Raw genomic sequence first — 25,229 nt, 5'->3', positions numbered from 1 at the left:
GGCTGGTGGGTCCATCTGGTGGCCGTTGCCCCCGATCGGCACTGGGAAATGCCGGGCACCAGTGGGAGCTTGCTGCTGCCACAAACCTGCTGAGCCTGCAGGGGGAAGGGTTTAGTGAGCAGCATCCCCACACCTTCCCCTGACCCCTTCAGGATCAGCTAGGAAATGGGATCAAAGAGGGTGTTAGAAATCGAGTTTTCGAAAAAGTTAGAAAATTTAAAGTGGGTAAAATGTGGAGAGGCTCCAAAAAATACCACTGCCTGATTAATTATTTGGTTTGTTAATTAGCTGATCAGTTTTGTCCTGTACATCATCCTTCCCGGGAAGAAAGGTTTTCTACTGCTTAGCCTTGAACTCCCAAGCCCCTTCCCCTTCCTGTGCCCCCTCCCTGGCTCATGGAGGCATCCCCCAGCAGGTACATTCTGATGGGCCCTGCTCCTAGACACATCCACAGCCCACAGCAGTGGTTCCCATCTCTCCAGACATGGGGCAGTGAAAGTCAATAATTTAAATTTCTTATCCAAAAGGCAGTGTGAAAAATAAAGGACCTCTTAGAACCAAATCCAGCTGCTTCGACATCCTGCCACAGATGTTGTGCTCAAGTGCCTGCTGTGGTCCAGATGTCAATGCTCTGGATGATGAGCCACTCGCTCTGGTCCTGGGTCACCCGGATCCTCACGCACTCCACGGGCCCAGGCAGGACCCTCTCCAGGCCCCGCTGCTCCAGGGTCCCCTTCTTGAAGGAGCCCACAGGGATGTAGGAGGAGCAGTCCCAGCTGCGGTGCCGGCGCTGGCCCAGCTCCAGCAGCCCTGCGTGCAGGAAATCGCCTGGGCGCTCCACGGAGCCCGTGCGCACCCGGACACGGCTGACTCGGGCTGGCTGCTGGAACACGATGGAAAAAGTACTGCCAGCTGCTGGGTCTTTGCCCCAGAAGTACCCCTGGGCCGAGCTGTAGGCCTTGCGGGGCTCGTAATTCTCAAAGATGGACATGCTGGTGTACAGGGATGCTGGCGGGTTGTCCGGGAGGTCCAAGGCATCAGCCTGGAAATCCTCATCCTCCAGCCGGTTGACAGTGCCCTGGAAGGAGGAGTAGAGGCCCATGTGCTGGAAGAGGGATGGCTTGAAGCGGATCACATCCTTCTGGGTGAGCAGCTGGCGGAAGTGGACCAGCAGCCAGTCACAGGGCATTTCCTGGTAGAAGAGGAGGAGGAAGTGAGCCAGGCGAGGAAGGTCACTGGAGTGGTAGAGCTTTCCGATGTAGCCCAGCTTGGAGAATTCGAGGGTGGCCCAGTTGGAGCCCTCCTGGGAAGCCAGTGCCCTGCGGATGGCCGTCAGGAAGGACTTGGAACTCCACACGTCGTCCTCGATCATCAGGTAGTAGGAGGAGAGGTTGGCGGCGAAAGCGAGCAGGAAGGCATAGTCCACGTTCTGCTTGGAGCGAAACCTCACCCGCTCCTCTGCGTCGTTGAAGTTCCTCTTCAGGCCTTCCAGGGTGGGGTAGAACTCAGGGGGAGCGTGGATGAGCAGAAGCCGGCCCAGGAGGATGTGGCGAGCAAACTTCTGGGCAATGGTGGCGGCAACGCGTACGTTCCAGCCAGGATCGGTGTCAGCCAGGTGCACCACCACCACCATCTCCTGCAGCTCCTCTTCTGTGGACTGGCTGAAGAGGGACTGGAGCGTGGCCAGGAGGTAGAAACCACGCGGCCTCTGCACAGACGCCATTCCCACTGCCAGGAATTCTGCAAGGCAAAGGAAAGGCGTGAACAGGCAAAGGGGTGACCTGGGATCATCAGAGTGATGTTCTTTCCCTTCAAGACATAATGAAAGGGCTCCAAAAACTTCTTCCCATGGCCAGCCTGCAGGGTCAGTGCTGTTTGTAACCACACGTCTAAGGCTGGTGGCCCCTTCCTGAAGCTGAAGCCTTCAGCATCTCAGGAGGGGCCCAAAACTGGCCCAAATGGCAGCAAGAGGCAGGCTGAAGAGGCAGGGGCTCCACTGAAGAAATATTCCTGAAAAACACCTTTAAAAAGCCAAACCCAGGCAAGTAACAGTGCAGAGAGAGTCTATAGGGCAGGAATGGCTTATTGGTATGGGTGCACATCCTGGAAGCATTCCCCACTCGACACCTCATGGAGATACACCCACACACTGGGATCAGGCACCTTGTGTCCTCCCCATGGCCCAGCAGTGGCTGCCTTGATTCAGCTTCTCTTGATGATGGTTGGGACAGCACCATTCCTGTGCTGTTCCAGCACAGCCTGACAGGTTGCCCCAAGTTCCTTCCCACAGGGTTTGCATGGGAATTGCTTCTTGTGCACCTGTCCAAGAGCTTGGCCCACTTCTCCCACACTGTGGGGTTGTCCCAGTAGTCCAGCTCACCATCTCCACTGGAACCTCAATCCCAGGGAAATGGGATATCAGCAACCCCTCAAAGAGAAGTCTGGGGAGCCCAAAATACCTGTGGTCACCCCAGTCCCAAGGTGTAGAAACTGTGTGGAGCATGTGAACCTTCCCCAATTCCTCCATCCCCAGAGCAAGCAATGAAGGCTGTGGAGGTTGTGGGCAGGTCCCCAGCCAAAAAGGCAGGACACAGCCCCGCTCTGCCCCAGCAGCAGTCAGGGGGCAGGTCCATGTTGGGATGTGCAGATGTGCATACCCAGAGGGTACAGGACCACTCACTTTTTTGGGGAGCCAGGGAGCCAGCGAGGAGCCGGTAGGAGATGTTGTGGAGTGCAGAGAGTTCAGCTGTGTCCCTGAGGATGTGCTGGGCTCCCTCCGGCTGCAGCAGCTGCAGGATTGTGTTGGGAGCCAGGCCCCTGAGCTGTACCTGCATGGGAGCCACAGGCAACAGGTCACATCCTTGAGCACCATGCAGCAAGGGGGGATGACAGCAGGGGGACCCAGAAGCAAAGGGAAGCCCCTTCCTGCCCTCCCAACTCCTGGATTCAGGGCGGGTCCAGCTGCCCAGGGCAACCCTAGGGAGAGGAGAAGGTGGGGAGGTGAATTGCTGGGGGTGACATGGGGCAGGGAAGAGAGTAGAGCTGAGGTTGGGGTTCATGTGGGGCAGTAAGGGATAGAGGATGCATCAGTAGCCTCTCCCGTGGGATGTCACTGGTTGGGGACTCACCTCCAGGGGATCTTGTTCCTGCCGGCTGCCTCCCTGCAGGAAGAGGAGAAGGAGGAAGAAGGAGGCAGCAAGTAGAACCATGAGGGAGCGTTTCAGGGAGCATCGCATGGCCCCTGCTGGCTGAGGCCTGGGGAGAGGGGACATGTCAGGGCACAGCTTGGGGAAAGCCACCACCCCTGGATGGGACAGTGGGACAGCAGCTGGATACACCCCTGGGACTGACCCCCTGCCCCGAGCACCCACAGGTGCACACCTGTGGGCAGCCTTGGGGCATCAGGGGACACTTGTGCATTGTCCCCTTTGGGCAGGCAGGGACAGGGACACCCCAACCTGACCAGGACAGAATCAGCCAGGTACAAAATCCTCCCAAACCAGCCCCAAGACAACTCAGCTGCCCTGGGACACCCCAAGCAGCAGCCCGGAGCTGGAAGCAGAAGAAATGCAGTTGACAGGGCCTCAGAAAAAACTTTCAGCTCATGGAAACACCCCACAACCAGTCACCAACACCCCAGGATTTGTCACCAAGCCCTGGGAAACACTCAGGGCTCAAATGGGCCCAGGCTGCTCTTCCAGCACTGTGAGAAGGAAGCAGCTCCCCACCTTCCTCCAGGCAGGTACCAGCTTGCCCTGTCCCAGCCCCGTCCCCTGCTTGGTAGGACAAGAAAAACGTCCCTGAGGACAGTGTCACCTTCAAGCAAGCTGCAGTGAACTTGAGATATTGTACCTTGTAGCAGAGGTCTGGCAGGAGGCAAAAACGCTCCTGTGTTTGCCTGGGTTTTTTCCAATATAAATATGACAGTGCTGCCCTGGAAAAGAAGCAGCTAAGCCTGGGCAAGTGCCCAGCCTGATGGGCAGACACCCTTAGCCCCATCCAAAGTGTTTACAGTGACTTGGCTTCTTCAGAGCAGCTTTGAAGGAAAAGCCTTCCTAAGCCCTCCCAAACCAAGGCTGGGCTTCCTAGGATGGAGCCCTAGATGCTTTCCTGTCCCGACCACTGCGGTGCAGGGGATGCTCTGAGCCCACCCACGGGCCCCACAGATAGGAGCACAGCATCTCTGAGGCCGCTGCCCTGAAGCACATGCTGGGCTTATTTTAAGGAGAACCCTCGTTTTTGTGCCCAGGAGTCCTTTGGAGGGGTTGTCAGAGCCCCAAGAGGCTGGAGCCGAGCAGGTGCCCCCCATCCGATCCGCAGGCACTCCGTCCTTGGAGCACTGACCCCGCCCAGGGACACGGCTCCTCCCTTGGAGATAAACACTTGGAGCCAGGAGGGCCGCGCTCCCCGGCAGGGCAGGGCTGACTCTCAGCAGAGACAACCAGCTCCTGCTCAAAATCTCTGTCTAGGTTCCAGAAGAGTGTGGCCTCTCCATCCCGTACAGCTCTGGAGACACGGGGGACCTCACCAGCTCTGAGGGGAGCAGCATCAGGGATCTGTCCGAGCCACAAGGACATCACATCCTGATGCCACCCTGGACGGGGATTTCCAAGCCTCGACCTCCAGGATCTACAACCAGGGCTATGGGGTGAGCTGGGAAGGGCGAGGCCTGGCCACATGCCAGGCTGGGCATTTGGCCACTCCGGGTGGCCAAAGATTTTTCTGGCTTCTGGGGAATGTCTGGCTGCCAACGGCCCATCCTGTATGGAAAACAAGATGCTGCTCAGCACCCCTAGCTCACAGGCAGCAGCTTCACCCAAGGAGCAGGCAGCCCATGGGGAACAGGGGTCACCGGCACAGAAGGTAACAGAACAGAAGGTAACGAGTGCACTCCCATAATTAGCCCCCTAATTGGGCTTTGGATTTCTGTCTCCATGGAGGAACAAAGCAGCCCAAGTAAGTGGGCACTACTGGGGTGCAGCATCCTCCTGCTCCAGCTCAAAGTGCCTCCGGGGAGTATCCCTGTCCCCACACTCTGTTCCAAGCACCTCATGCACCTTCCCCACAGCCCAGCACCCCACTGGAGATGTCTCCAAAAGCCAGCCCATTGTGGGGACATTGGCCAGGAGGAGCTGAGAGCCACTTGCTTGGAGCCAAACTCCTCCCCAGCCTCAGTCCAGGGCAGGGGGAAGGAACAGTCCATTCCCAGCCTCAGTCCCACGAGGCTCCGAGGAAGCTCCCGGTGAACGGGCAGCTCCAGCTGCTTCCGCAGGCACTGGGGAGAGCAGGGCTGGTTGCACAAGGAGAAGGGAACAGCCAGGGCTCTCTCCCCACTGCCAAGAGTGCCTTTCCATGCTGGGGGAAACTGAGGCACGGACAAAGGCTGTGTCACCCAGCAGCGTAAACACCAGCTCTCCTGCAGCACAGCTCAGTGCCCCGCCCTGAGGGTCCCCGGGATGGAAAGGGCTGGGATGGAACCCAGCACCAGAAATGGGTGGGGGACAACGTCCCCCACGGGCAAATTGTGGCCGTTCGGGGGTGTGGGGGATGAGGGCTCCTGGGCCCTTGGAAGTCAGGCCTGGGCTGGCCCCGCTGTACATGAGTGTCTCTGCGCCAGGGGTTGTCCCAGAGGGACAAAGGAGGGGAAATGCCCTGTTCTAGTAGCACACGGCTCCGGGAGCCAAAGCTTTCGGTCAGCTCAGGTGTCCCACAGCACAGGGGGAGGTCCCTACAGGGAGGGACACTTAGACCGATCCTGTCCCCACCGATGACAGCTGGGGAACCCCCAGCCCAGCCCCCTGCCCTCACCCCGGGTCCCCAGCACCCGCTCCCACGGCAGCAGCAGATGGCTCCTGGCCAGCCCCACTCCGGACGCACCCGCGAGGGCACAGACTCACGGGTGGGCGGCAGCCTCGCCTCTCCGGGGTGCTCGGCCCTGGCAACTCCCCCAGGCTGGCCGGACTCTGGATTCTCGCTCGACAAAGCCCCACCCCGAGTCCCTGCCTGCCTCCCGCAGAGGAGGAGCGTCCGCCGGCGGCCTCGGTCCCGGAGCTTCGGAGAACCGGCCAGGTCGGCGGGCACACACGTGCGACCCGCCGGGGGCCCCAGCCCACCGTGGGAACTGCGACAGCCTCACGGATGGGCATCCCGGGATGGCATCAGCTGTATCCCACCGACTCCATCCTCGCAGGCAGCTCCAGTCCCCCCGGCAGCACCAACCCCCGCTGGGGCTCTTGCCAAGCCCCAGCATCCCAAACTCTGGCACGAACCTGACACTTCACCGAGCCAGGAGCTGGTGAAACGGAGCTGGTGACATGGAGCTGGCACATCTTTTTGCCAGTTCATTTTCCAGCTCTTGTGCTGAGGTGGCAAAAACCTCTGGGGCTGCAGAGGCAGAACTGCACACCTGGCACCCTGGGCCAGGGCAGAACCTGGGTCCCACCTGAGATGTAGCTCTAGGACACCACAGCTTCCCCACACACTCCAGCTCCTCACTGGAGCATTGGGCACTGCAGCTGGGCTGGGAATGAAGCCCCTTCTGATCCCAGTGAACCAATGTGGGCCACATAGGGCCCTTCCATGGCCCGGTTTGTTCCCAGCTCCTCCACCCTCCAAGTCTTTTCTCCCACTGCTTCCCTCCTCCACACCCAGAGCAGGAACATGGCTCTGGAGCATCCATGACTCATCAATGGCATTGCTTGTCCCCAGCTCCCAACCAGATCAGCTCCTTTCTGCAGCAGCCCAACGGAGAGGTGAGGCAACCCCTTCCCTTCCCTTCCCTTCCCTTCCCTTCCCTTCCCTTCCCTTCCCTTCCCTTCCCTTCCCTTCCCTTCCCTTCCCTTCCCTTCCCTTCCCTTCCCTTCCCTTCCCTTCCCTTCCCTTCCCTTCCCTTCCCTTCCCTTCCCTTCCCTTCCCTTCCCTTCCCTTCCCTTCCCTTCCCTTCCCTTCCCTTCCCTTCCCTTCCCTTCCCTTCCCTTCCCCAGAAGTGTGGATCCCACATCCTTCTCTCCCTCCTACCTTCAGGCAGACCTTGCATCTCTTGCCAAGCTCCGTCTTCTACAAATCCCCCGTGACACTTCCAGCCCCAGCGGCTCCCCGTGGAAGCACGTGGAGCTTGGAACACCTCTGTGAGAGAGAGATAAGGTAGAGCAGGAAGCAGGTGATGGTGCTGGGAAGGCGGAAGACACATTCCCAGGCTCCCGGATCTGCTGGCTTTTGCTCTTCCTACATCGTTTGGGTTTAAATCCTTACATTCCTGTGGTGGGATGGCAGTGGGTCTGTCCCAGTGGGGTCCCAGGGGCTCAGTGGGGACACCCCACCTGCACTGGAGCAAAGGTACTCTGGGATTCCCACCTGGGCAGGGGCTGGAGGACTCCAGGAGGGCCAAGGCAGCTGGGATGGTGCAGCCCAGCAGAGCTTAGCTGCTCAGTGGCCCAGGGTGGGAAGGACTGTGGGGCTTGGTGGCAGCTGCAGGAGGGGGAGGGCTTTTCTCACCACAGCTGTCCCTGACCCCCACCCCTGCACAGGAAGGAAATCTGGTCCTCCCTGCCCCCACAGAAAGGAAGAGGGGGAGGGCTGTGACACTCAGCACAGAGCTGGGTTCCCAGTGCTCGGGGTGCAGCAGCCCTGCCAATAGCAACAGCCAGCACTGCCAAGGAGAGCAGGAGAGCCACCAAATTCCCTGTTGGTCCCCACAGGCCACTTCAGGGTGTGATGCTAGGGCAGGATTTGACCCTCTCCAGGTACATCCACAAGCCTGCCTGGAACAGGAAAGGAATCTGGCTAAGACACAGCTCCTGGTGCCCAGGAAAACATCCTGGGTCCTCTTGCCCTCAAAGCTGGCAAGTGCCACAAGCCCAGCCTGAACCAGTTCATCCAGTCCTCCCTTTGTGCTATGGAGCAAGTCCCAAATGGTTTTTGGGTGCTGAAAAAGGATCCCTCCACCTGCCCCCTGTGAGGACCACAGCATAGCCCCAGTGCCTAGGAACCAACTAGAGCCTGGCACCAAAGGCTGCTCTCAAACCTCCCTCTGGCCCCACGACCAAACATGCTCTGCTCACCGAAATATTTGACCAGGGGAAACAGGGAGGTAGCTGAAATGAGGCTAAAAGGCACATTTTTGCTTGCTTTTAGAATAGGCTGAAGAAGAAAGAGAAGCCCCAGGTGCAAAGACTGCTCTGAGAGGGTCCCGTGGCTGCACAGGCACACCCAGCTCAGAGGGCTGAGAGGACCAGTCCCCCCATTTGGGGCCAGAGCAGAGGGATTGGGATGAGACAGGCACAAGGGGACCCCGAGCAGGGCCTAGCCCCCTTCCCCCAAGCCCACAGGCCTCATCTTACCCAGCTCAGCTCCTGTTGGCCACCAGATCCCTGACAAGGACAGGAGCAGGGTGAGGGTGGTGGCCAAGTCTTCCTTTCTCCCCTAGGAAACCAGAGAGCCAGGCAGGATCTGTTTACAGCCCTTCCATTATTCAGGAGTAGGACAAAGCAGAGGTAGAATGGGGCCTCACACAACATGGAGAGCACAGGGATAGCCACCGTGATGCTCATCTGGGGCTCCATTTCCACACCACCGAGGGCCCCTCTGAGCCATGTCCTACAGAAACGGGTAACACCAAACCACAGCCACTCCTACCAGTGCACTCACTGCATCCCACCCTGGAGGACACTGAAGAGGACGTTTTTAGCAATCAAGCTTCAAGAGAGGCTGGGCTCAGGGGCCAGGGTGGAAATTGCTTCTTGGGGCTCAGCTTTGGTGTCACTCCCTCACTAAGCAAACCTCAGCCCACGGTTCAGGGTCTGATGTTCTGGGTAAGGACCAAGGGGAACACCTGCACGTGCAGCTCTACACAGAGGCAGAATCCCCCTCCACAGCATCCCTGCCACTTCCCATCCTCCCAACATGGATCAGAACAGGTTCCCAATCCCTGCCAGTACTGCTGATCAGCACAGCTCCAGCACCATGATCACTGTGAGTTTTGTAAAGGAAAAGAGTGAGAATTGTTCTTGTACATTTTATACATTTCAGCCTACAAAAAGCCTGGCCTGAGAGGGGCACCTCTGGCTTAGGGGCATCGGTATCTAAATATCCATATTTGAATCCAGCAAGTCTGTTGGTAGAAGGAAACATCCCATCTACCTGCCTCCTGCTGTCACAGCCTGTGCCACCTGCTGTGGCTGCCCCACACGGGATCAGCCAGGGAATTCTGAGAACTGCCAAGCACCTTTGCCCCCAGATTTGCCATATGCCTGATCAGAAGGTATTCCTGCTTTGCCATATGGCAGGAGCACACAGCCCTAGGAGCTGTCCTATGGCTCTGCACAAGAGCCAGAGCAGGGCCCGGGCTGCCATTCCCAGCCCCGCTCAGCCTGAGCAGCTCCCCACAGGAAAGGGCACAGCCTCACACAGACACCAGCCTGCTCCATGCTCCTGCCACCAGCCTGAGCCAGGAACCAAACCCCTCTGCTCCCACTCTCCAGACTCTGCATAAACAGCAATCACCAGGCACATAGCCGTAGCATCATCATGAGGGAGTTTTCAGGGAATGTAGCAGTAAACAGCCTGAAGCACAGCCAGAACCAGGCTCTGAGTAAGCAGCCACCTCCTTCCAGGACAACCAGAAATTGCAGCCTGACCATGTTTCACTGCTTGAGCTTCACAACCTGTCCCCGAGTTCAGTGGTGTCTAACCCCACAGTAAAAGGAAGATTGTTGTCCCCCACTGCCCTGGAGCAGCTTCCTTGGAAATGGAGCCCCTGCAGCCCTTACACAGCTCCAGCCCCAACCATCTCCTGCACCACAACCACAACACAGCCCAGGCTCTGCTGCTGTGGCAGCCCCTGGAGCACAGGGACAGCACATTTTTCTTGCCCTCTATCTCTAATGAACCAATTTAACTTCAAAACTTACCTGTGGCATCAACAGAAGTTCAGCAGTGGTGGAAAGGGGAAGTGCAAGGCAGAAGCTGTCCCAAACGTGTTTGAAGTCAACATGAAGAGCCTCCAACAGAGATCCAAGGTTGGGGAATATGTCCTTAGTGGTGATTTACAGAGTGGCAAGAAACTCCTTCTGGGCAGCTACACCGGAGTCATGTGGGGGTCACAGAATCACTGGATATTCTGAGGTGGAGGGGACCTACCAAGAGCTCGAAGACCACCGGGTCCAAAAAGAGATGGCACAACTCCCTCTCCTTCAGGAGCTTCTCTAAACATTCTACATGGACAAGTACTGTTCCTCTTGCTTGGGAGCAGATGTGGTGTGCAGTAGGACTCAGGAGCTGGTATCTGATAAGCAGCAAAGCTCAGTCCAGGGTCTGTATCTGCTCCCCTGCCCTGCAGTACCTCCTCCACCTCCCCAGGGAGCCACGTGTTCAATTAAACCTCCAGCCAGGTTTCTTCTGGTCAGACCACACTCCTGACAGGCCCAGCCCGTGCTGCACCCCTCACTTCTCAGTCAGGCCAGAGCTACAGAAGTTTCACAGTTGCTTCTTCCTCACAGAAATCAATTTATTTAGTCAAAAGCCAGATTAGTGGTTGCTGGAGGGCTTTCAAAAGAAAAGACTTCCACACTGCAAGACACAGAGTCCTTCATTACTGCTTCAGTTATTTTAGTTTATCCCCTCCTCTCCCTCCCTGTTTATGTTCTCTGAAAAGCACCTTCTGGTTTTAAAAGTTTAGATCTTCTTTCCAAAGAAGAACACCAGTGTGAGAACTTGAGTACCTTTCCATTCAAGTGCAACTTTTGCCTTACAGCTCCTCTTTCAAGTAATTCCTTTGTTTGATCACTTATGCCTTTTTCTTTCCTTAAACTGGGATCTGCTGGGCTGGGAATTAAGATTGTTGTTGATCACTGCTGTCTTGATCACTGCTTCTCAGACACTGAAATATCACACCGTGCATAAGCACAATCCTGCTGCAGTAAAACAAACATGAATTTTGTTTGTTAATTGTTCCTGGAAAGCAAAAAGGAAAGTTCTTGGAAAGCAAAACCTCCTACTTCTTTCCGAACAAGAGAACACAAGACCACTTTGATTAGCACCAAAAGGATTTTAAATGAACAGTTCCATGGAGCTCCTTTCAAATCATAAAATGTCAATTTTACATAAAAGTGTGTTTACAAATAGTTTCTGCTTTACACTCAGCTCTGTTCATTACTGACCAGAAGTTATATACATACAAACTAGCTCAGCAGCTTCAACCACTTGCAAGGAGACTGCAGAATTTATTTCAGAAATAAAAATAGGATTTCCTGTTTCCTAGAAATTCTCTTCAGCCTGCCAGATTCAGTCCCCTGTGGGCTCCTGCAGCCTCAGGAGAGCACTAAGCCTTTGGGGAGAAGGGGTACTGTGGGTGCCACCAATCCAGGAGTCTGACACTGTGCACAGGGTCCAGTACCACCTGCACCCCCTGCTCCACACGCGGCTTCTTCCCGTTGCGCAGGGGCGTGTCCTGGAACACCAGGCGCACGCGGTGGTGCCGCATGTCCGTGCTCACCGAGATGGAGAACTGCAAGAGAGGAGACCAGAGCTGCTTCAGAAAGTCACTGTGACCAAGAGAACTCTCAACACAACACTTCTAAACTTTATCCATTCCTCTGAATTGTACAAGGTGTTTCACAGTCACATTCTCAAGGCTACAGCACTGGATCCAAACCAGCTGTCTGGCTGGCAGCCCCACATAATCAGGCTGGAAGGGTTGTAAGAGAGCACTGGAACTGCCTGGGCAGTGGTGGCATCACCATCCCTTGCAGTGTTCAAAAGGCCTCTGGATGTGGCACTTGGGACATGGGTTAGGGGTGAACACAGGGGACTTAATCTTAAAGGTCTTTTCCAATCTAAGTAATTTTATGACACTGATTCTAAGTGAACCTGGAAGCAAGTGGCTGTCAGGAGAAGTCTGAAACTCACTGCCAAACTCCTAAGTCAGGCCAGACCAAACCTCTCCTGAGCACTGGCCACTTCTGAAACCCTGACTCCCAGTCAGGGACCAAACACACACAAAGAGTTTGCTCATGTGGGATTTTTTTCTCAGAATTTACCGCCATAAAGAGATATTCCTGTAAGGGGCAGACCTCCACTTGGATTGCTCCCTGCCTCCTGTACCTGCCGCAGTTCTGGTAACTGATACGCAGCCAGACACTGCACAACCACAACTCCTGGCAGATTCTCTACATCCTCTCTATTCACTGCACCCAACAGGGAAGAGCCAATGGAAATGGAGAAGTTAAACTGAGATTCTGAGCACTTCCTCTCTTTATTAACCATATGATTCCCAGAACTGGTTTGCTGGGAGATTTATACAGCCCAAAATAGGCATTGGGTGGGATTCTTGGCGTCATTCTGCACAGGGCCAGGAGTAGGAGACCCTGTGGGTCCCTTCCAACACAGGAGATTCCAGGTGCCCTCTTCATGTCCTTACAGGAACCTCATCTGCAAAGCCTGGCAGCTTTCTCCCACTTACCAAGGTGAAAGTCATGCCCATGACGATTGGCACGAAGATGAAGTTGAAGGTGGTGATCTGCAGCAGGCAGCAATCCTGATCTGGATTTGTGTGCACTTCCTCATACTGGATTGGGGGCTGGAGACCTTTGAAACACTTGCTCTTCAATCTGGGAGACTTGAAAGAAAGAGAGGCCGATTTAGCAAAGCAGGAACCTCTGCTGGCTTTGGCTGCTCCTCCCCAGTGTGGCCTGGCAGGGTCTCTCCTCCTCCCCAGGTATTTGGGCAAAGTGTCACAACAAAATGCCATCACTCAGGATGGGCAATTTTCAGGACCATTTCTTTAGAAGGGAAAGCTGCACAATTCCCAAGGCTGCCTGAAATTACTGGCTTCTCCCAACACCCACTACTGGAGGCTTTCCCTGACAGTGCTGGCTGTCTTCAGTTCTCTGAGAAATCTTGGCAATGGCGTAACAAGAAGTTTCAGATTTTGGTCAACATTTTGACCACTGCAGTCAGACAATCTGGTTTTTGGTAGCAATCAGTAGTGATGATCCACATCTTATAGCAGGGAAAGGATACCAATGGAGGAATTAAAAATGTGGGATTCTAAATGTCTTGGGAACACAGACTGAAAACTGAGTGTAGTTCCACAACGTGCTTTAGTTTACCATGGGAATCTGCTTGCATTTATTCTCTGAATGGAAAAAAAGTTTCCACTTCTCTTCTATCCCCAGAAAAATAATTTCTGCTTCAAACAAAAGTCACAGCTGATCTCGATCTTTCCTACCTGCTTTTTGAACTTGAAGTTGAATTCCCACATTGCTTCTTGTCTGTTCCCTACAATCTTTTTGCACCAGAAAAGCAGACACTGAAGTGGAAAAAAAGAAACACAAAATTATGAAACCCTTAGAATCACCACTTTAAATAAGTTTTAACAGATCATAAAGGCTTCCAATTGAAAACACAATTACATAGGAGCAATTAGGAGCCACTTATTCAAATTAATTATGTTCAAAGAACCATCTCAGCAGTGTAGATATCCCAGTTTCAAACTGGCCAACTCCTCATGCAACACGTAGTCACTGATGTGCCAAACAGCAAAATCCTGATGTGCCATTTGTCCCTTTCCTAGGGCAGGTATGAGTGGTGCAGATTCACCCATTCCCTCCAGCAACCAGCAACTCCTATTAAACAGGGTTCCAAACAAGGTTAAAGCGAGGAACAAGAGAACAGAATAAGGATCGAGAAGGAAAGGATCCAGAGGGAAATACAAAGACAACTACAGGAGCTATGAGGTGATGGATGAAGAAATTCCTAAGCCATTGTGGAGTCAAATGGAGACCGTGACCTTGCCATTACCAACACTGTCATCATTTCGAGTCCAAAACCACTGCCAGGACAGCACAGTCTGGCCAACCTTCTGTCTCTTTTCAAAGGAAAATGAGAAACCAGCCTCAAATAGCCTCAGAAGTCACCAGCACTGCCCTGTCACGCAGACTGCTCTGCATGACTCTCCACATCACGACTGCTCCAATTTCAATGGTTATCACTGTATGGGCCACAGGCTCCAGCCCAGGAGCTCGTTCTGGAGCAGGAGGCTCAGCAAAACTCCTGTAGGAGGGAAATCCCTGCCTACCAGTCACAGCACAAGCAACCAGCCTTCAACAGCCAAGGAAAGAACCTGGCAAGTCAGTCCAGCCATCCCACAAAGCTTTTCCACACCACAGATGCCAGCCCACCACAGCTGGTCTTATCTTTCATCAGTGTCAGCAGGAAAAGGAGGAATAATGTGGGTAAAGAGAACTCCCTGTGATTCATACACAGTCTCTCCTGAAGAGAGAAGGCCTGACTGGGTTGCAGGGCAAAGTACACATTTAACTTCATTCCAGGATGGAGTGATCCTAATAAAATGAAGCCAGAGCCAGCCTCCACCACAGGGGCTCTGATGAGACCAAAGGGGATACAAGACCCGCTGCTTCAACTCTGAGTCACATCCATAAACAAGTCATTAAAAGACCTTTTTTCTCCACAGTCTTCTCCGCAATGAGGTGAACAACAAAGCTCTGTGGAGTAAAGCTCAGAAACATGCATGGAATAACCTCCACCTGGGAGGAAGCAGCCCTCAGGTTTTTTCCAATAAAAACATTCTCCATATCTTTTAACTCAGATGAGCAGCAGATGCTGCTGAGTTCAACTCCACCGTCAGTGGCATTTGTAGTTCACCTGCAGCGGCAGCCTGGTCTAGCAACCTGTTTGGTCATGGCAAGTAGTGAAGCACAAAAGGTCAGTACCTCCTAAGGGGCAGAGGATGTCGTCCTCGGGTCAGCCGTCCTGCCCTTCAGACGCGCCGTGCGGCTGCCGCTCCGCCCAAAATAATGGGGTGTCTTTAAAGGGCAAACACCTCTGCTGACACCATAACGGCTCCAGTGTCCCACACAAGCTAGGCTAGGGAAAGAAAAAAGGAAATTAAAGAGGAAAAGCTAGGTTGGATCACACCCGGGGCTGGGCTCTCCTCTAGCCACATGCACTTTAGGTAGGCATTGCCGTTAGTGTCAGCAACCCACAAAGGTACAACCAAAGCCCAGGAAAGCCAGGACGTGGAGAGGCAGTGCCAGGTCCTCCTCCAAACCTTCTGTGCTGAGGGATTTGTGTGTACAGTCACACAAGTGGAGCTCAGAGTCCTGCAGTGCAGTAGTACAGCAAGACCAGACTCAGGGTGGCTCTTTCATGCTGCAAGGGGTTAGGTCAAACCTCTACTGCCCTGACAGAGTCTCGTCCCCATTTAATTTCCTTTTTTAAAAGCTAAACAATGAAAGACTGCACTTAAAGGATCCTCCTCCAACTGTCAGTACAGGAGAAGCACTAGCAGTGGGCACCAAAGCCGTTATGATGTCACCAGGAATCCTCCCAAAATGTCAATCCTGCCAGTACCACCTTGGGGTTCCAGCTCCTACAGCCACGAGCAGTGGGAGCTTGGGCTCAGGACTACTGTAATTTCCTCAGAGTGTCTTGCTTTTTCAGTTGGTAAGAATGAAGATCCCCAGCCTGGGGACTCAGGAAGAAAATGAGGAGCTCTGGATGCAGAGATAAGACCACACACAGAGCCATGTGCTTTTCCCTGTGCTGCAGCACCACTTCCTGTGTGCTGCTGGATGCTCCCCGAGCCTATGACAGCCTGTGACAAGGAGAGGAAGGAAGAAAGGTGGGATGTCATGTACAGATAGATGAGGCTCCTCTATTTTGCATAGAAAAGAAAGAACAACTCCTCAATGAAACCCACTTCAGTTTGGCTCCAAAAACCTAATTCAACAGGTTTTTGACCTAAGATTTGGAGGGTGGAGAATTCACATTGTTGCTTAAGCTGCTCACAGAGTATCAGCCAGTTGCAAGTTAAAACCCAACAAGAGACACAAAGGCATTTCAGAGTTAATGGTCAACAGTAATAATGATATGCAAGTGCTCCAAGCTGGGGTAGCACAGGGAATTACCTGGCCACACTGCAGTGCAGCCCAGTCCCAAAGCAGACACTGGCTCTGCACATTTGCCATGCTCGCCCCAGCATCACCACCCTGCCTCACCCACACACCAGACCATGGGTGACCTGCAGGAAAGCAGAGTGACACAACTCCTGGCATCAGTGTCACTCCTGAGCTCTCCAGAGGCCTGTTACAGAGAGATGTACTCTGCAGACAGTGTCAGAATAAAGCAAAACATATAAAAGCTGATCCTATGGAGCTTTAATCAGAGGAAGGGAAGCTGCAAACATCCCTGGCAGTTCTGATATCCAGTGATACCAGGGCCCTTTTGCTGGTTAAGATGGTGTAGTGCAGGACTTAGGCAGAAGTTACTCCAAAGAGTAGCTCTACAGGCACAAGTAACCAGCCCACTCTTACAAATCCCACGGAGAATACCCAGTTAGTGACCATCCTATACCTCAGCTTCACTGGTGACCATCTCCACATCATCTGGTTTTCTTCTAGAAAGAAAAAACCAAACCAAACAGAAACAGCAACACCTCAGACAAATCCCAGTTTGTGAGTGATGCCACTTACTCTGGAATTCTTTAAAGTGCTGGGAGTACTGTCTGGGATGGCGGGGTTCCTGGAGAGGCGGGCGGCGAAGGGCTCGTACATGTGGAACAGGGAGCGGATGACGCAGGCGCGCAGGCAGTGCAGCTTCTCCATGGACTCGGGGCGCAGGCGCAGGGGCAGGTACACATCCAGGCTGTAGTGCCTGCAGAACCCACGGGAATGGTGTCAGCTCCAGGGCACAGCAAGGGCACGGCAGGGACAGAGCCATATCAGGGGAAAACTCCACATCTGACTGACCACAGGACTCTGGCCAACCCTGAGGGCTGTGAGGGGGCTGTGCTGCTGACAGGACACCACATGGCAGCCTCAAAGCCCTGACCTGCACCATGCAGGCTTCCAGCCCACACATCCTACAATTCCCAATAATTTCTAGTTTGCCCAGAGACCAGCCAGGGATGTAGCTGCAGGCTGCACAAAGGGCTGCAGGTTGCTGCAGGTTCCCAGGGACTCCCAGCTGAGCTGATTGCAGCTCTCAGCACTGCCTGAGCAGCCTGCACACCTGCAGTCAAGGGCTATTCCTTGATCACATTCCAAAGGAGCCTTTGTTAGGGAATGTCACACTAAAAACCAGGAGTGAGGATGACCACAGCTGCTCTCTACTCTGTGCCCCTGCTGCTTGTGCCTCCTGGGCAACAGGTAGAGCTGTAAAGAAAATGTTCTCTCCTGAAGGAATATCCCAGTGGCATGTACTGGGACAGAAGGATTTATATCAAGTGTTGACCACCCCTTTGCCCTCCTTGCTTTCACTTACTCCTGTCACTGTACAGCTCCAAAATTCCCAAATTAGAGGGAGATGGCTTGTAACAATGGCTGTGATTAGAGCAGGGCAAGTTGTCCATCAATGACGTTTGCCTTTCAGCACTGACCATGCCATACATACTTGGAGAGGTTGATATATACAAGTGTTGGGCCATGGCAAGCAGAAAAGGAGACAAAGCTCTGGGATTTTACAGGAACATACAGGAAGGAATACACCACAAACATCCATTTCCAGACCCAAAGAAGATATGATATTAAGACTCTTATAATGGTTTGGGCTGGAAGGGACCTTAAAGCTCAGCTCATTCCATCCCTGCCATGGGCAGGGACAACTTTGACTATCCCAGGGTGCTCCAACCTGGCCTCGGACACTACTGGGGATGGGACAGCCACATTTTCTCTGGACAGTCTGTGCCAGGACCTCACTGCCTTCACAATAAGAATTTTTTCCTAACATCCAATCTAACCCTGCCCTCTGCCCTGTTTAAAACCATTACTCCTTGTCCTGTCATCACCCATCCATATAAAAAGTCCCTCTGCCTCCCTTTTATAAGCACCCTTAAAGTACTCTAAGGCCACAGGGATGTTTTCCCCAAGCCTTCTCTAGGCTGAACAACCCCAGCTCCCCTAGCTTGACTTTGAGGGATAAGAATATCACATAAGAGAGGACCACATCACCATGTCAATGTGCAAACACAGGGCCCAGGCCTACAGGGAATTATTCCCTTATTTCCAGGTCTGCAGAGAACTGCTCTCTACTGAAACCTCCCACAACCAGTTTTAAAACCCTCTAGAGTCTCACCTTCTGTAGAGTCTGGTCCAAAAGGCAGCAGTGCAAGTGACAGTCCAGGCTTTCTTGCAGATCAGAGAGAACCGGACGATGTCCTCAGGGCGGATGTAGGAAGCCAGGAGCAGCCAGATGTCGATGGGATATTCCTCTCCTCCTCCCCCTTCGGCATCTTCTAAAGGCAACAAGGCTGTATTAGTGCAGGAATCTGCACCAGCTCCCATCCAGAGACGCGTGCTGCACACCTGGCAGCACAGCTGGGCTGCTGACTTACACACACAGGGAAAGCCCCAGTCTGCACAGCCTCAGCGGCCCTGCTCCCTGCTCCCATCAGCATCCACACAGCCATGACACCTCCCCTGTGCTGGACACCTGCCACTGTTACCCCTGCTGACAAGTGGGCAAAGTGGCAGATTCATAAAGGAATTCAGGCTGAAAGGGTTCTCTGGAGATTTCTAATCCAGCAGCTCAGCTCAAAGCATACAGAATGAGGTCATTTTGTTCGGCATCTTGTCCAAGTGAGTGCTGTGTGCAAGGATGGAAACCACAAAGCCTTTCTGGACCCTGTTTTAATACCTGACCCTGGCACAGCTGAAATACCACACTCAAGTTGAGAAACAAAAATTGCATGTCAAATAAAGAGGCAACTTTATATAAGGGAGGGCCCATTTTTAATGGAAAGGGCACATTCAACAGGTCACTAAAATAGCTTCACACATGAAGACCTTGATCACTGGTAGTGCCAGGCTTGTCAGGTCTTTGTTCCAGTGGTCACAATATTTTGGTAGGAGCTCTGTCAGGGAGGGAAAATCTGTTCTGCATCTGGCAATCAGCTTCTTTTCTTAAATCTCTTAACTTCATTAAAGCTTCTTGGATGGGAACTTTTAATGCAATTCAGATGGAGAGAATGGCCTGTTCTTCCTCTCAGACATGTCAGAACTCCTCAGCTAGAACTGTGGGCTCACACTCCTTTAATTCCTGAAGTGTTTTGTAGTTTACACCACAATTTTTTCCACAGACATTGCTCCAACTTTAGGAGTAAAAAATACTTTTTAAAGAATATAAGTAGGTGAACAGTACTGAGCATCAGAAAGGTTAACAAGAGAGAAGGAAAACACAACTTATGCACAGTGCTAATAGGAAAAGCTGCTCTGAGAGGTGAGGTCTCTGGAATACAAGAGGTGTTTGGGAACTTGAGGGTGCCAGATCTAACCGTGAGACAGCAGGTTAATACAAAGGGCAGTTCTTTATCCTCATGTGATACTTGCCAAAGAAAGCTCTGGATGTGATCCCTTCCCCACAGCACTTCAGATTTATGGCAGGCACACCCACAATGGGCTGCTACACTCATTTTGCTGAGTCAGCTCTGGCTTAAGAAGCCATCAAACTCCACACTGCTGAACTCAGAGGGCAGCTGGAAGCATCACTGTTCTATCACCATTTTTTCCTCCCTAAACATGTAGCAGAAACAAGACAAGGCTGTGGTAGAACAGAATATTGTATTCCCAGACTCATAGCTCCAGCTGCTCAGAGATTATTTTGCCAGGATTCCGAAGGATGCCTTAATAAAAGAGGTTAACCTCTTTTAACTTCCTTCCCAGAAGAGTGCTGTCCACCCTCAGTCTGTGGTGTATGGATGATCATGTGCTACATAAATTGCTATTAAGCACAAGAAAACTGGTTAAAATTTGCTTCTCAACCTGAAAGCAACCTGTTACTAGAAACTTCTGCAGGGTTCCCCAGTCCAGCAGAACTGTTTGATACTTACACTGCATTGTCAATGGATTTCTATGGAGCTGCACATAGTGCAAGTGCTGAAGGATACATCTTTCCTGAATGAATGTATTAAGGTGCCACTAGGATCAAATGCACTTCCTTGCTGAAAAAAGAGCCCTTTAAACCCATTTGTAACATATCACAGCCTTGGAAATACAGTCGAAACAGAGCCTGTGTTTTGCCAACAACTGCATCATGGACAGCAGCACTTCAACCCCAAAGCAAACCTGCTGCCACCACCTCATGTTCAGTGAAGCAACACAGCCAGTGGCAAAGTTGCACAACTTTGGAATAGCAGTGTTTGTTTTCCAAGGCTGAGGGATATTTGTCAAAAGCAAGGAGCTCTCAGGCTCTGATTTCATGCCTCAAGCTCTGCCTCTGTGCAAATACAGCTCCTGTGACCAAGTGCCAGCAGATTTACAAGTTGACTAAACCCTTGGCATTTCTTTGTGCACACTCAAATTCCAGAATGCTCCAGGAGTCCCATGACAATCCTGTAAATCCCCAGCATAAGCATCCCCTACACTGGACCTGCAGCAGGAGCCCACAGAGCCCCAAGACAGCAGGTGACCACACCTTTGTGCCTTTTGCTCTTCTTTTTCCTCGAGGCAGCCCTCCCGTTGATGCTCTCCTTGATATCCATCTCATCACTGCTGTCACAGGACTCTCCTGACACAGAGAGAACTTCCTCAGTAGGGACACAGGATGCTTCCAAACCACACAGGGATTTTACTGGAATGAAAAACAACAGTGAGTACAACAGCAGAGTGGAAAAGGTGATCCAAGTTCAGAAGATGTTTCAGTGGAACCACTGCCTTAAAGCTTTCTGGTGAGTGACACAAGCAAGTAAATCCTGAGCTCAAGGATTACCTTGTCAGAGAAAGATTAGCAGGGGTGAATGAATGGGAAACATAATTATTCAGCTGCTTGTTTTAAATAATGAACAAAGAGTATGAATACCAGCACATTATGCAGATCCTACTGGTTTAGCTGAAGCTACGTACAACTCCAAATAAAATAAAGGGCTCTTTCTAAGGGGTAACCAGTTTCCCTAAACAGCCAAGTTGCCTTGCATGGCCATGTTCAGCCTTGAGCCAGCAACTGTTCTGGAACTGTTTTATGAGCATGGAGAAGACTAACTCCCTTTGCAGCAGGACAACTGTCCTGTGGCTGATGACACAATCTACTGGGGCTGGAACTCAGTGTCAAGAGCCCAGGACTTCCACTTACCCTGGAATTTAGTGAAGGGGAAGGCTCTGGTCTAGTGAGGAAAACAGCCAGTTGAGTCAGCTGGAGCTTGGGGCTGCTTGTTTCCTGTATCTGGGGACATGTTTAGACATATCCCTTTTTAGAAATATTATTTTTAAAACTCGATCTGTAAACTGAGGGCTCAACATGAAAGTCAGTAATGATAGTCTTGGAAAAAGAAAGGTGTGGTCCTACATTACAGCTGTGTGAGGCACTACCACAGCAGCACAAAGGCTTTGCAAATAGGCTGTGAAATTCATTCAAGAGCTGATTTTCAAACCAACAAACTAGGTGAAGAATAAAACATCTTCTACTCAGCACATACTGAAGGCCAGGAAGGTTTTATACATCCCAGTTCCAGTCACTGCAGTCACCAGAGACACTCAAGAGCAAAATGTGCTGTTTGAATCACAGAGACAGACTAGCAGAAAAACAAACAACAACAAGAAGAAACTGAACATAAACTCAAGTGAAAAATATTCTCATTTCTAACCACCAAACAGCATTTTATAATGAAAAGACAGCAGATGGAAAGACAGTCTTCAGACAGGGCTTGATTGTACTCATTCACTAGACACACCTCAGTGCTTTGCTAAACCAGTTCTACCTCACTTTGCACAGTTTGTTCTGTAAACTGGATGTTCTCCTGGCACCTGGATGTATTCATGGCCGTTGTTTCCACCACTGCTCTCTCCACATGACCTTTTATAGGTAAAATGAGAGTGAAATAGGTGGCAACACAAATGACAGTGAGTTAGGATATCATATACAGCCAAGCAAGAGAAGACAAAACTGACAGGAACTCTGAGTGGGGTACACCCCTCTCTCCTAAGGAAAAGCCAGCCTCTGAGTCAACACCACGAGTCCACTGAGCAGTGAATGGCTGCACTGCAATCCTGCAGAGGCACCCTCTCTTCACCTTACTGTCACAATCCTCCCATCCTGGGCATTAGAATGGGGAAGAGAGAAGCCCAGAAAAATTCCTCCCAGGCATGGCTCCCCTGCCAGTGAAGGTGAAGCTCCCATTGGATGCTCGCTGTGGGAAGTGCCCCGACCACTTCGGTCACACCCAGCACGGAATTCACTCTGAGCCAAGTTTCTGGAGGGCAGCAAGGCCAAAGGCTGGGGCTCCTGTCCCCATTCGTGGCACCCCCCCCCCCCCCCACCAGACGCACAGATAAGGCTGGGCCTGATAAGGCTGCAGCATGGTCATGGCTGCACCAGATAAGGCTGGAGCACAGCCCTGGGGCTGGGGAGGAAAGATTCCAAGAATCCCTGAATCCGGAGGGGGAACCCCCGGGACTGCACTTCAAAGACCTGCGATAGGGGTGGGCACAGAAACCGCTGTGTCCTGGAGGCACCAGGATGAGGTGGAGGTGAGCCAGAAACAGCAGGAAAGGGGATAAACTGGATGAAGCAGATGATGCTGGGGGCAGGGAGAACAGAACACCAGCAGTTTGCCAGCATGATGCTGAAGTGCTGCACTTTGCCTCAAGGAGACAGAACACAGATAGGTGAACAGGAGTGGGACTGGGAGGGCCCCAAACAAACAAGGCCACAAAAGAGGGAGGTGCCCTGATCTTAAAAGCTTTAGAAGCAGCAACGGAAGAGGATGTACAGGAGCACCACTGCCTCTAACAGGCACTCATGCCAAGTGCATACTGCCTCCAACAGTGCAAGATTTCAGCAGCAAACCAAGAGTTTCCCTTTATGAAAAGTTCAGTTATCACTGTCAACACAACATCTACCTCCAAGACATGTGATCAGCTACATTTAAAAGGCCCAAACATCACCATTTCTCAAGCAAGTGGAGCATGTTAGCTCAGAAAGCTCCCAGACAAGGAGGAAGTAGATAATAAAATATTGCACTACCTTTCCAGGAAAACTCCTTCTTTACAAAGTTCACCAAAAAATACAGCAACACCCTCCCAAGACCTCCTCGCAACAAATGTTTGACAAACCTATCACAACCTTACTCCCCCAGCAAATAACTTTACCTGCTAATAAAGTTATCTACAATTTTATATGTGGTAATAAAGTAATAAAGACTTTTACAACATTATTTTCTATCTCAAGCAGGAAATGACACCAAAGCCTTTCCATTTCAGGCACTAACAAAGACTCTTGCAGCAGGCTTTCTGCGAAACCTCCTAAGCCCCTAACACCCGATTGTCTACAGAGTATCACGGGCTCATTTGCAGCACTAAAGGACACACATTTTCTCAGTTTAAGGAAGAGTTTCCTATGTCATGCAGAGCAAAACCTGAAGGCAGCACAGAGAAGGCTGGGGCCCCAGGGCAGACTCACCTTCCTGCTGCACTGCGTTGGCCACAGCTTTCTTCACCCGCCCAGACTTCACGACAGCTGGGTCTGAGTTGGCATAATCTGCCACCGTCACTGCAGAGAGGGGGAAACGGGTCAGAAGGATTAGGGATTATGGGGCTGGGACAAAAGGGCTAAGAGTCACGATGACTAAAGTGAACAGCCCCCAGAGGAGCAGAGGCTCAAAGGGGAGATGTACAAGCAGGAAAATGAGCCTCAGCAGAGACATGCAGGCCAGGAGTCCCCAGCAAGTCTCTACTCCAGACCATCGGTCTATCAGGCTCAGGGATCCACACCCCCGCCCAGCCCAGCGCAATTCTCCTTCTCCTAGTATCTCAGCCAGTGATAATCCCATTCTCCCTCACACAGCCCAACTCGAGCCTGGCTGATCCTCTGGTCTCAGGCTCCTCCTCCACAGGCAAAGAGGGCTAATTTCCACACATCCGTCCAGAACCCAGCTGGGGGATCCCTCCTGGACGCGTCTCTTTGCCTGCACAGACCCGAGAGGGCCCAGCTCACTCTTAGGTGAGACTGAACTGTGCTCTTTCCTTCATCCCCTCACCCAGGCCAAGCCCAGGCCCTTTAACTACCTCCTCCAGGCCCTAATGCGGGCCCAGACCTCCTCTCCGGCGAGCACCAGCAGCGCCAAGCTCGGCCCGGCTCACCTCAGGCCCGCCTTCCCTCACAGCCCCCGCTCCCCTCATCAGCCCCGGCCTCTCTGAGTCGCGGCCCAGGCGCGGCCCAGCTCTCACCCCGCTCGGAGCACACGTCGTCGGCGCGGAACTTGAGGCGTTTGCGGGCGGCCCTGCGGGGCATGGCGGCGGCGGCGGGGCGGCCGCGCGGGGCCATGTCCGGCCGGGCCCCGCGGGGACACGGGGACAGCGCCACAGCGCCACAGCGCCACAGCGCCCGCCCCGCGCGTCAGCCCCGCGACACCGCGCGCCGCGGCGTCACCAGTGACGTCACCCCAGCGCTGAGGGCAGCGCCCCGCAGCGACGGGCGCCCTGCGGCGCTTCCCCCTCCCTCAGTGCTGAGGGGCCCTGAGGGTTTCTCCTTCCCCACACTGTCTTTTCAGTAACAACAGCACTTCAGGAGTTCCCTCCCAGTAAAGGGTGTGATAAATTATGACACGGGACCAATTTGTGTCACTTTATAAAGAGAATTTTATTAATTTAGCAAGCAAGCAGTACGGGCAAATGCAGCGCTGGGCGGCCGGGGAGCCTCTGCTCCCACCAACGGCTCGCGCCGCACCTCCCGGTCTTTCAGTTCTTATACCCCTTCAGTTCCGGACTTTGTGATATTCTTGACGTGCTCTGCATCTGCGCGGCGTGTTGCTAGGGTTCTTTTTTTCTGCTGTCCAGTGGTCGTTTGAGGAAAGCTCCTATTCTTTTTCCTCCGAGGTAGCGTTAACCCTGCAATAACTTCTCCAAATATGGTAACACAGCTTTTAAAGATCTCTCAATTCCACTATCTACTAATAGCAGTACATCCTGCCCTCCTGCCCCACTGTTTCCTGTGACTTACACAATCCCTGGGACTTTTCCTGATGAACAAAAACTATGCTATTGTCTTTCACAAGGGGATCCCTGAGTGAAATGAACAGGGTCTATGCCTTTATTAATAGTCAGCTCTTTATTAAAAAGTCAGCTCGGCAGGGGGCTCAACAAGGAGCTCGCCCCCGCTGTTGTAGCTTCTCCGGTAGCCGAAGGGTGAGCAGGCGTGCAGAGTCTGTCCCTGGAGTCTCCGTGGCACGCTGGTAGCTGGAGGAGAAGAGGTGTGCAGTCCGTATCTGAAGTCCCAGCAGACCA

At 52.7% G+C, this 25,229-nt stretch overlaps 2 protein-coding genes across 9 annotated transcripts; both read right to left on the bottom strand.

Moving 5' to 3' along the window:
- Positions 1-264: 264 nt before the first annotated feature.
- Positions 265-10,885, bottom strand: LOC121471145 (alpha-1,6-mannosyl-glycoprotein 4-beta-N-acetylglucosaminyltransferase-like). 7 transcript variants are annotated; one of them, XM_072918708.1, is made up of 6 exons: positions 9,909-10,885; positions 8,340-8,421; positions 7,018-7,125; positions 3,129-3,255; positions 2,681-2,828; positions 265-1,740 (listed from the first exon to the last, which is right to left on the bottom strand). In XM_072918708.1, the coding sequence occupies exons 4-6, from the start codon at positions 3,234-3,236 to the stop codon at positions 599-601; spliced, it is 1,398 nt and encodes a 465-aa protein (XP_072774809.1). In that variant the 5' UTR covers positions 3,237-3,255; positions 7,018-7,125; positions 8,340-8,421; positions 9,909-10,885; the 3' UTR covers positions 265-598. The 7 variants fall into 7 exon arrangements, with proteins under 7 accessions (XP_072774809.1, XP_072774808.1, XP_072774810.1 ...); XM_072918707.1 differs by lacking the exon at positions 8,340-8,421; XM_072918709.1 differs by lacking the exons at positions 8,340-8,421; positions 9,909-10,885 and adding an exon at positions 7,354-8,311.
- A 139-nt stretch (positions 10,886-11,024) lies between these two features.
- Positions 11,025-24,358, bottom strand: TMEM183A (transmembrane protein 183A). 2 transcript variants are annotated; one of them, XM_041721249.2, is made up of 8 exons: positions 24,174-24,358; positions 23,407-23,496; positions 20,428-20,583; positions 18,091-18,247; positions 16,491-16,671; positions 13,226-13,306; positions 12,458-12,613; positions 11,025-11,503 (listed from the first exon to the last, which is right to left on the bottom strand). In XM_041721249.2, the coding sequence occupies exons 1-8, from the start codon at positions 24,268-24,270 to the stop codon at positions 11,318-11,320; spliced, it is 1,104 nt and encodes a 367-aa protein (XP_041577183.1). In that variant the 5' UTR covers positions 24,271-24,358; the 3' UTR covers positions 11,025-11,317. The 2 variants fall into 2 exon arrangements, with proteins under 2 accessions (XP_041577183.1, XP_041577182.1); XM_041721248.2 differs by having other exon boundaries at positions 18,091-18,250; positions 24,174-24,357.
- Between the last annotated feature and the right edge of the window lie 871 nt (positions 24,359-25,229).

The sequence above is a fragment of the Taeniopygia guttata genome, chromosome 26 (genome assembly GCF_048771995.1).
Source record: "Taeniopygia guttata chromosome 26, bTaeGut7.mat, whole genome shotgun sequence".
Classification (NCBI taxonomy): domain Eukaryota; kingdom Metazoa; phylum Chordata; class Aves; order Passeriformes; family Estrildidae; genus Taeniopygia; species Taeniopygia guttata.
This window is presented reverse-complemented; position numbering and strand designations above follow the sequence as displayed.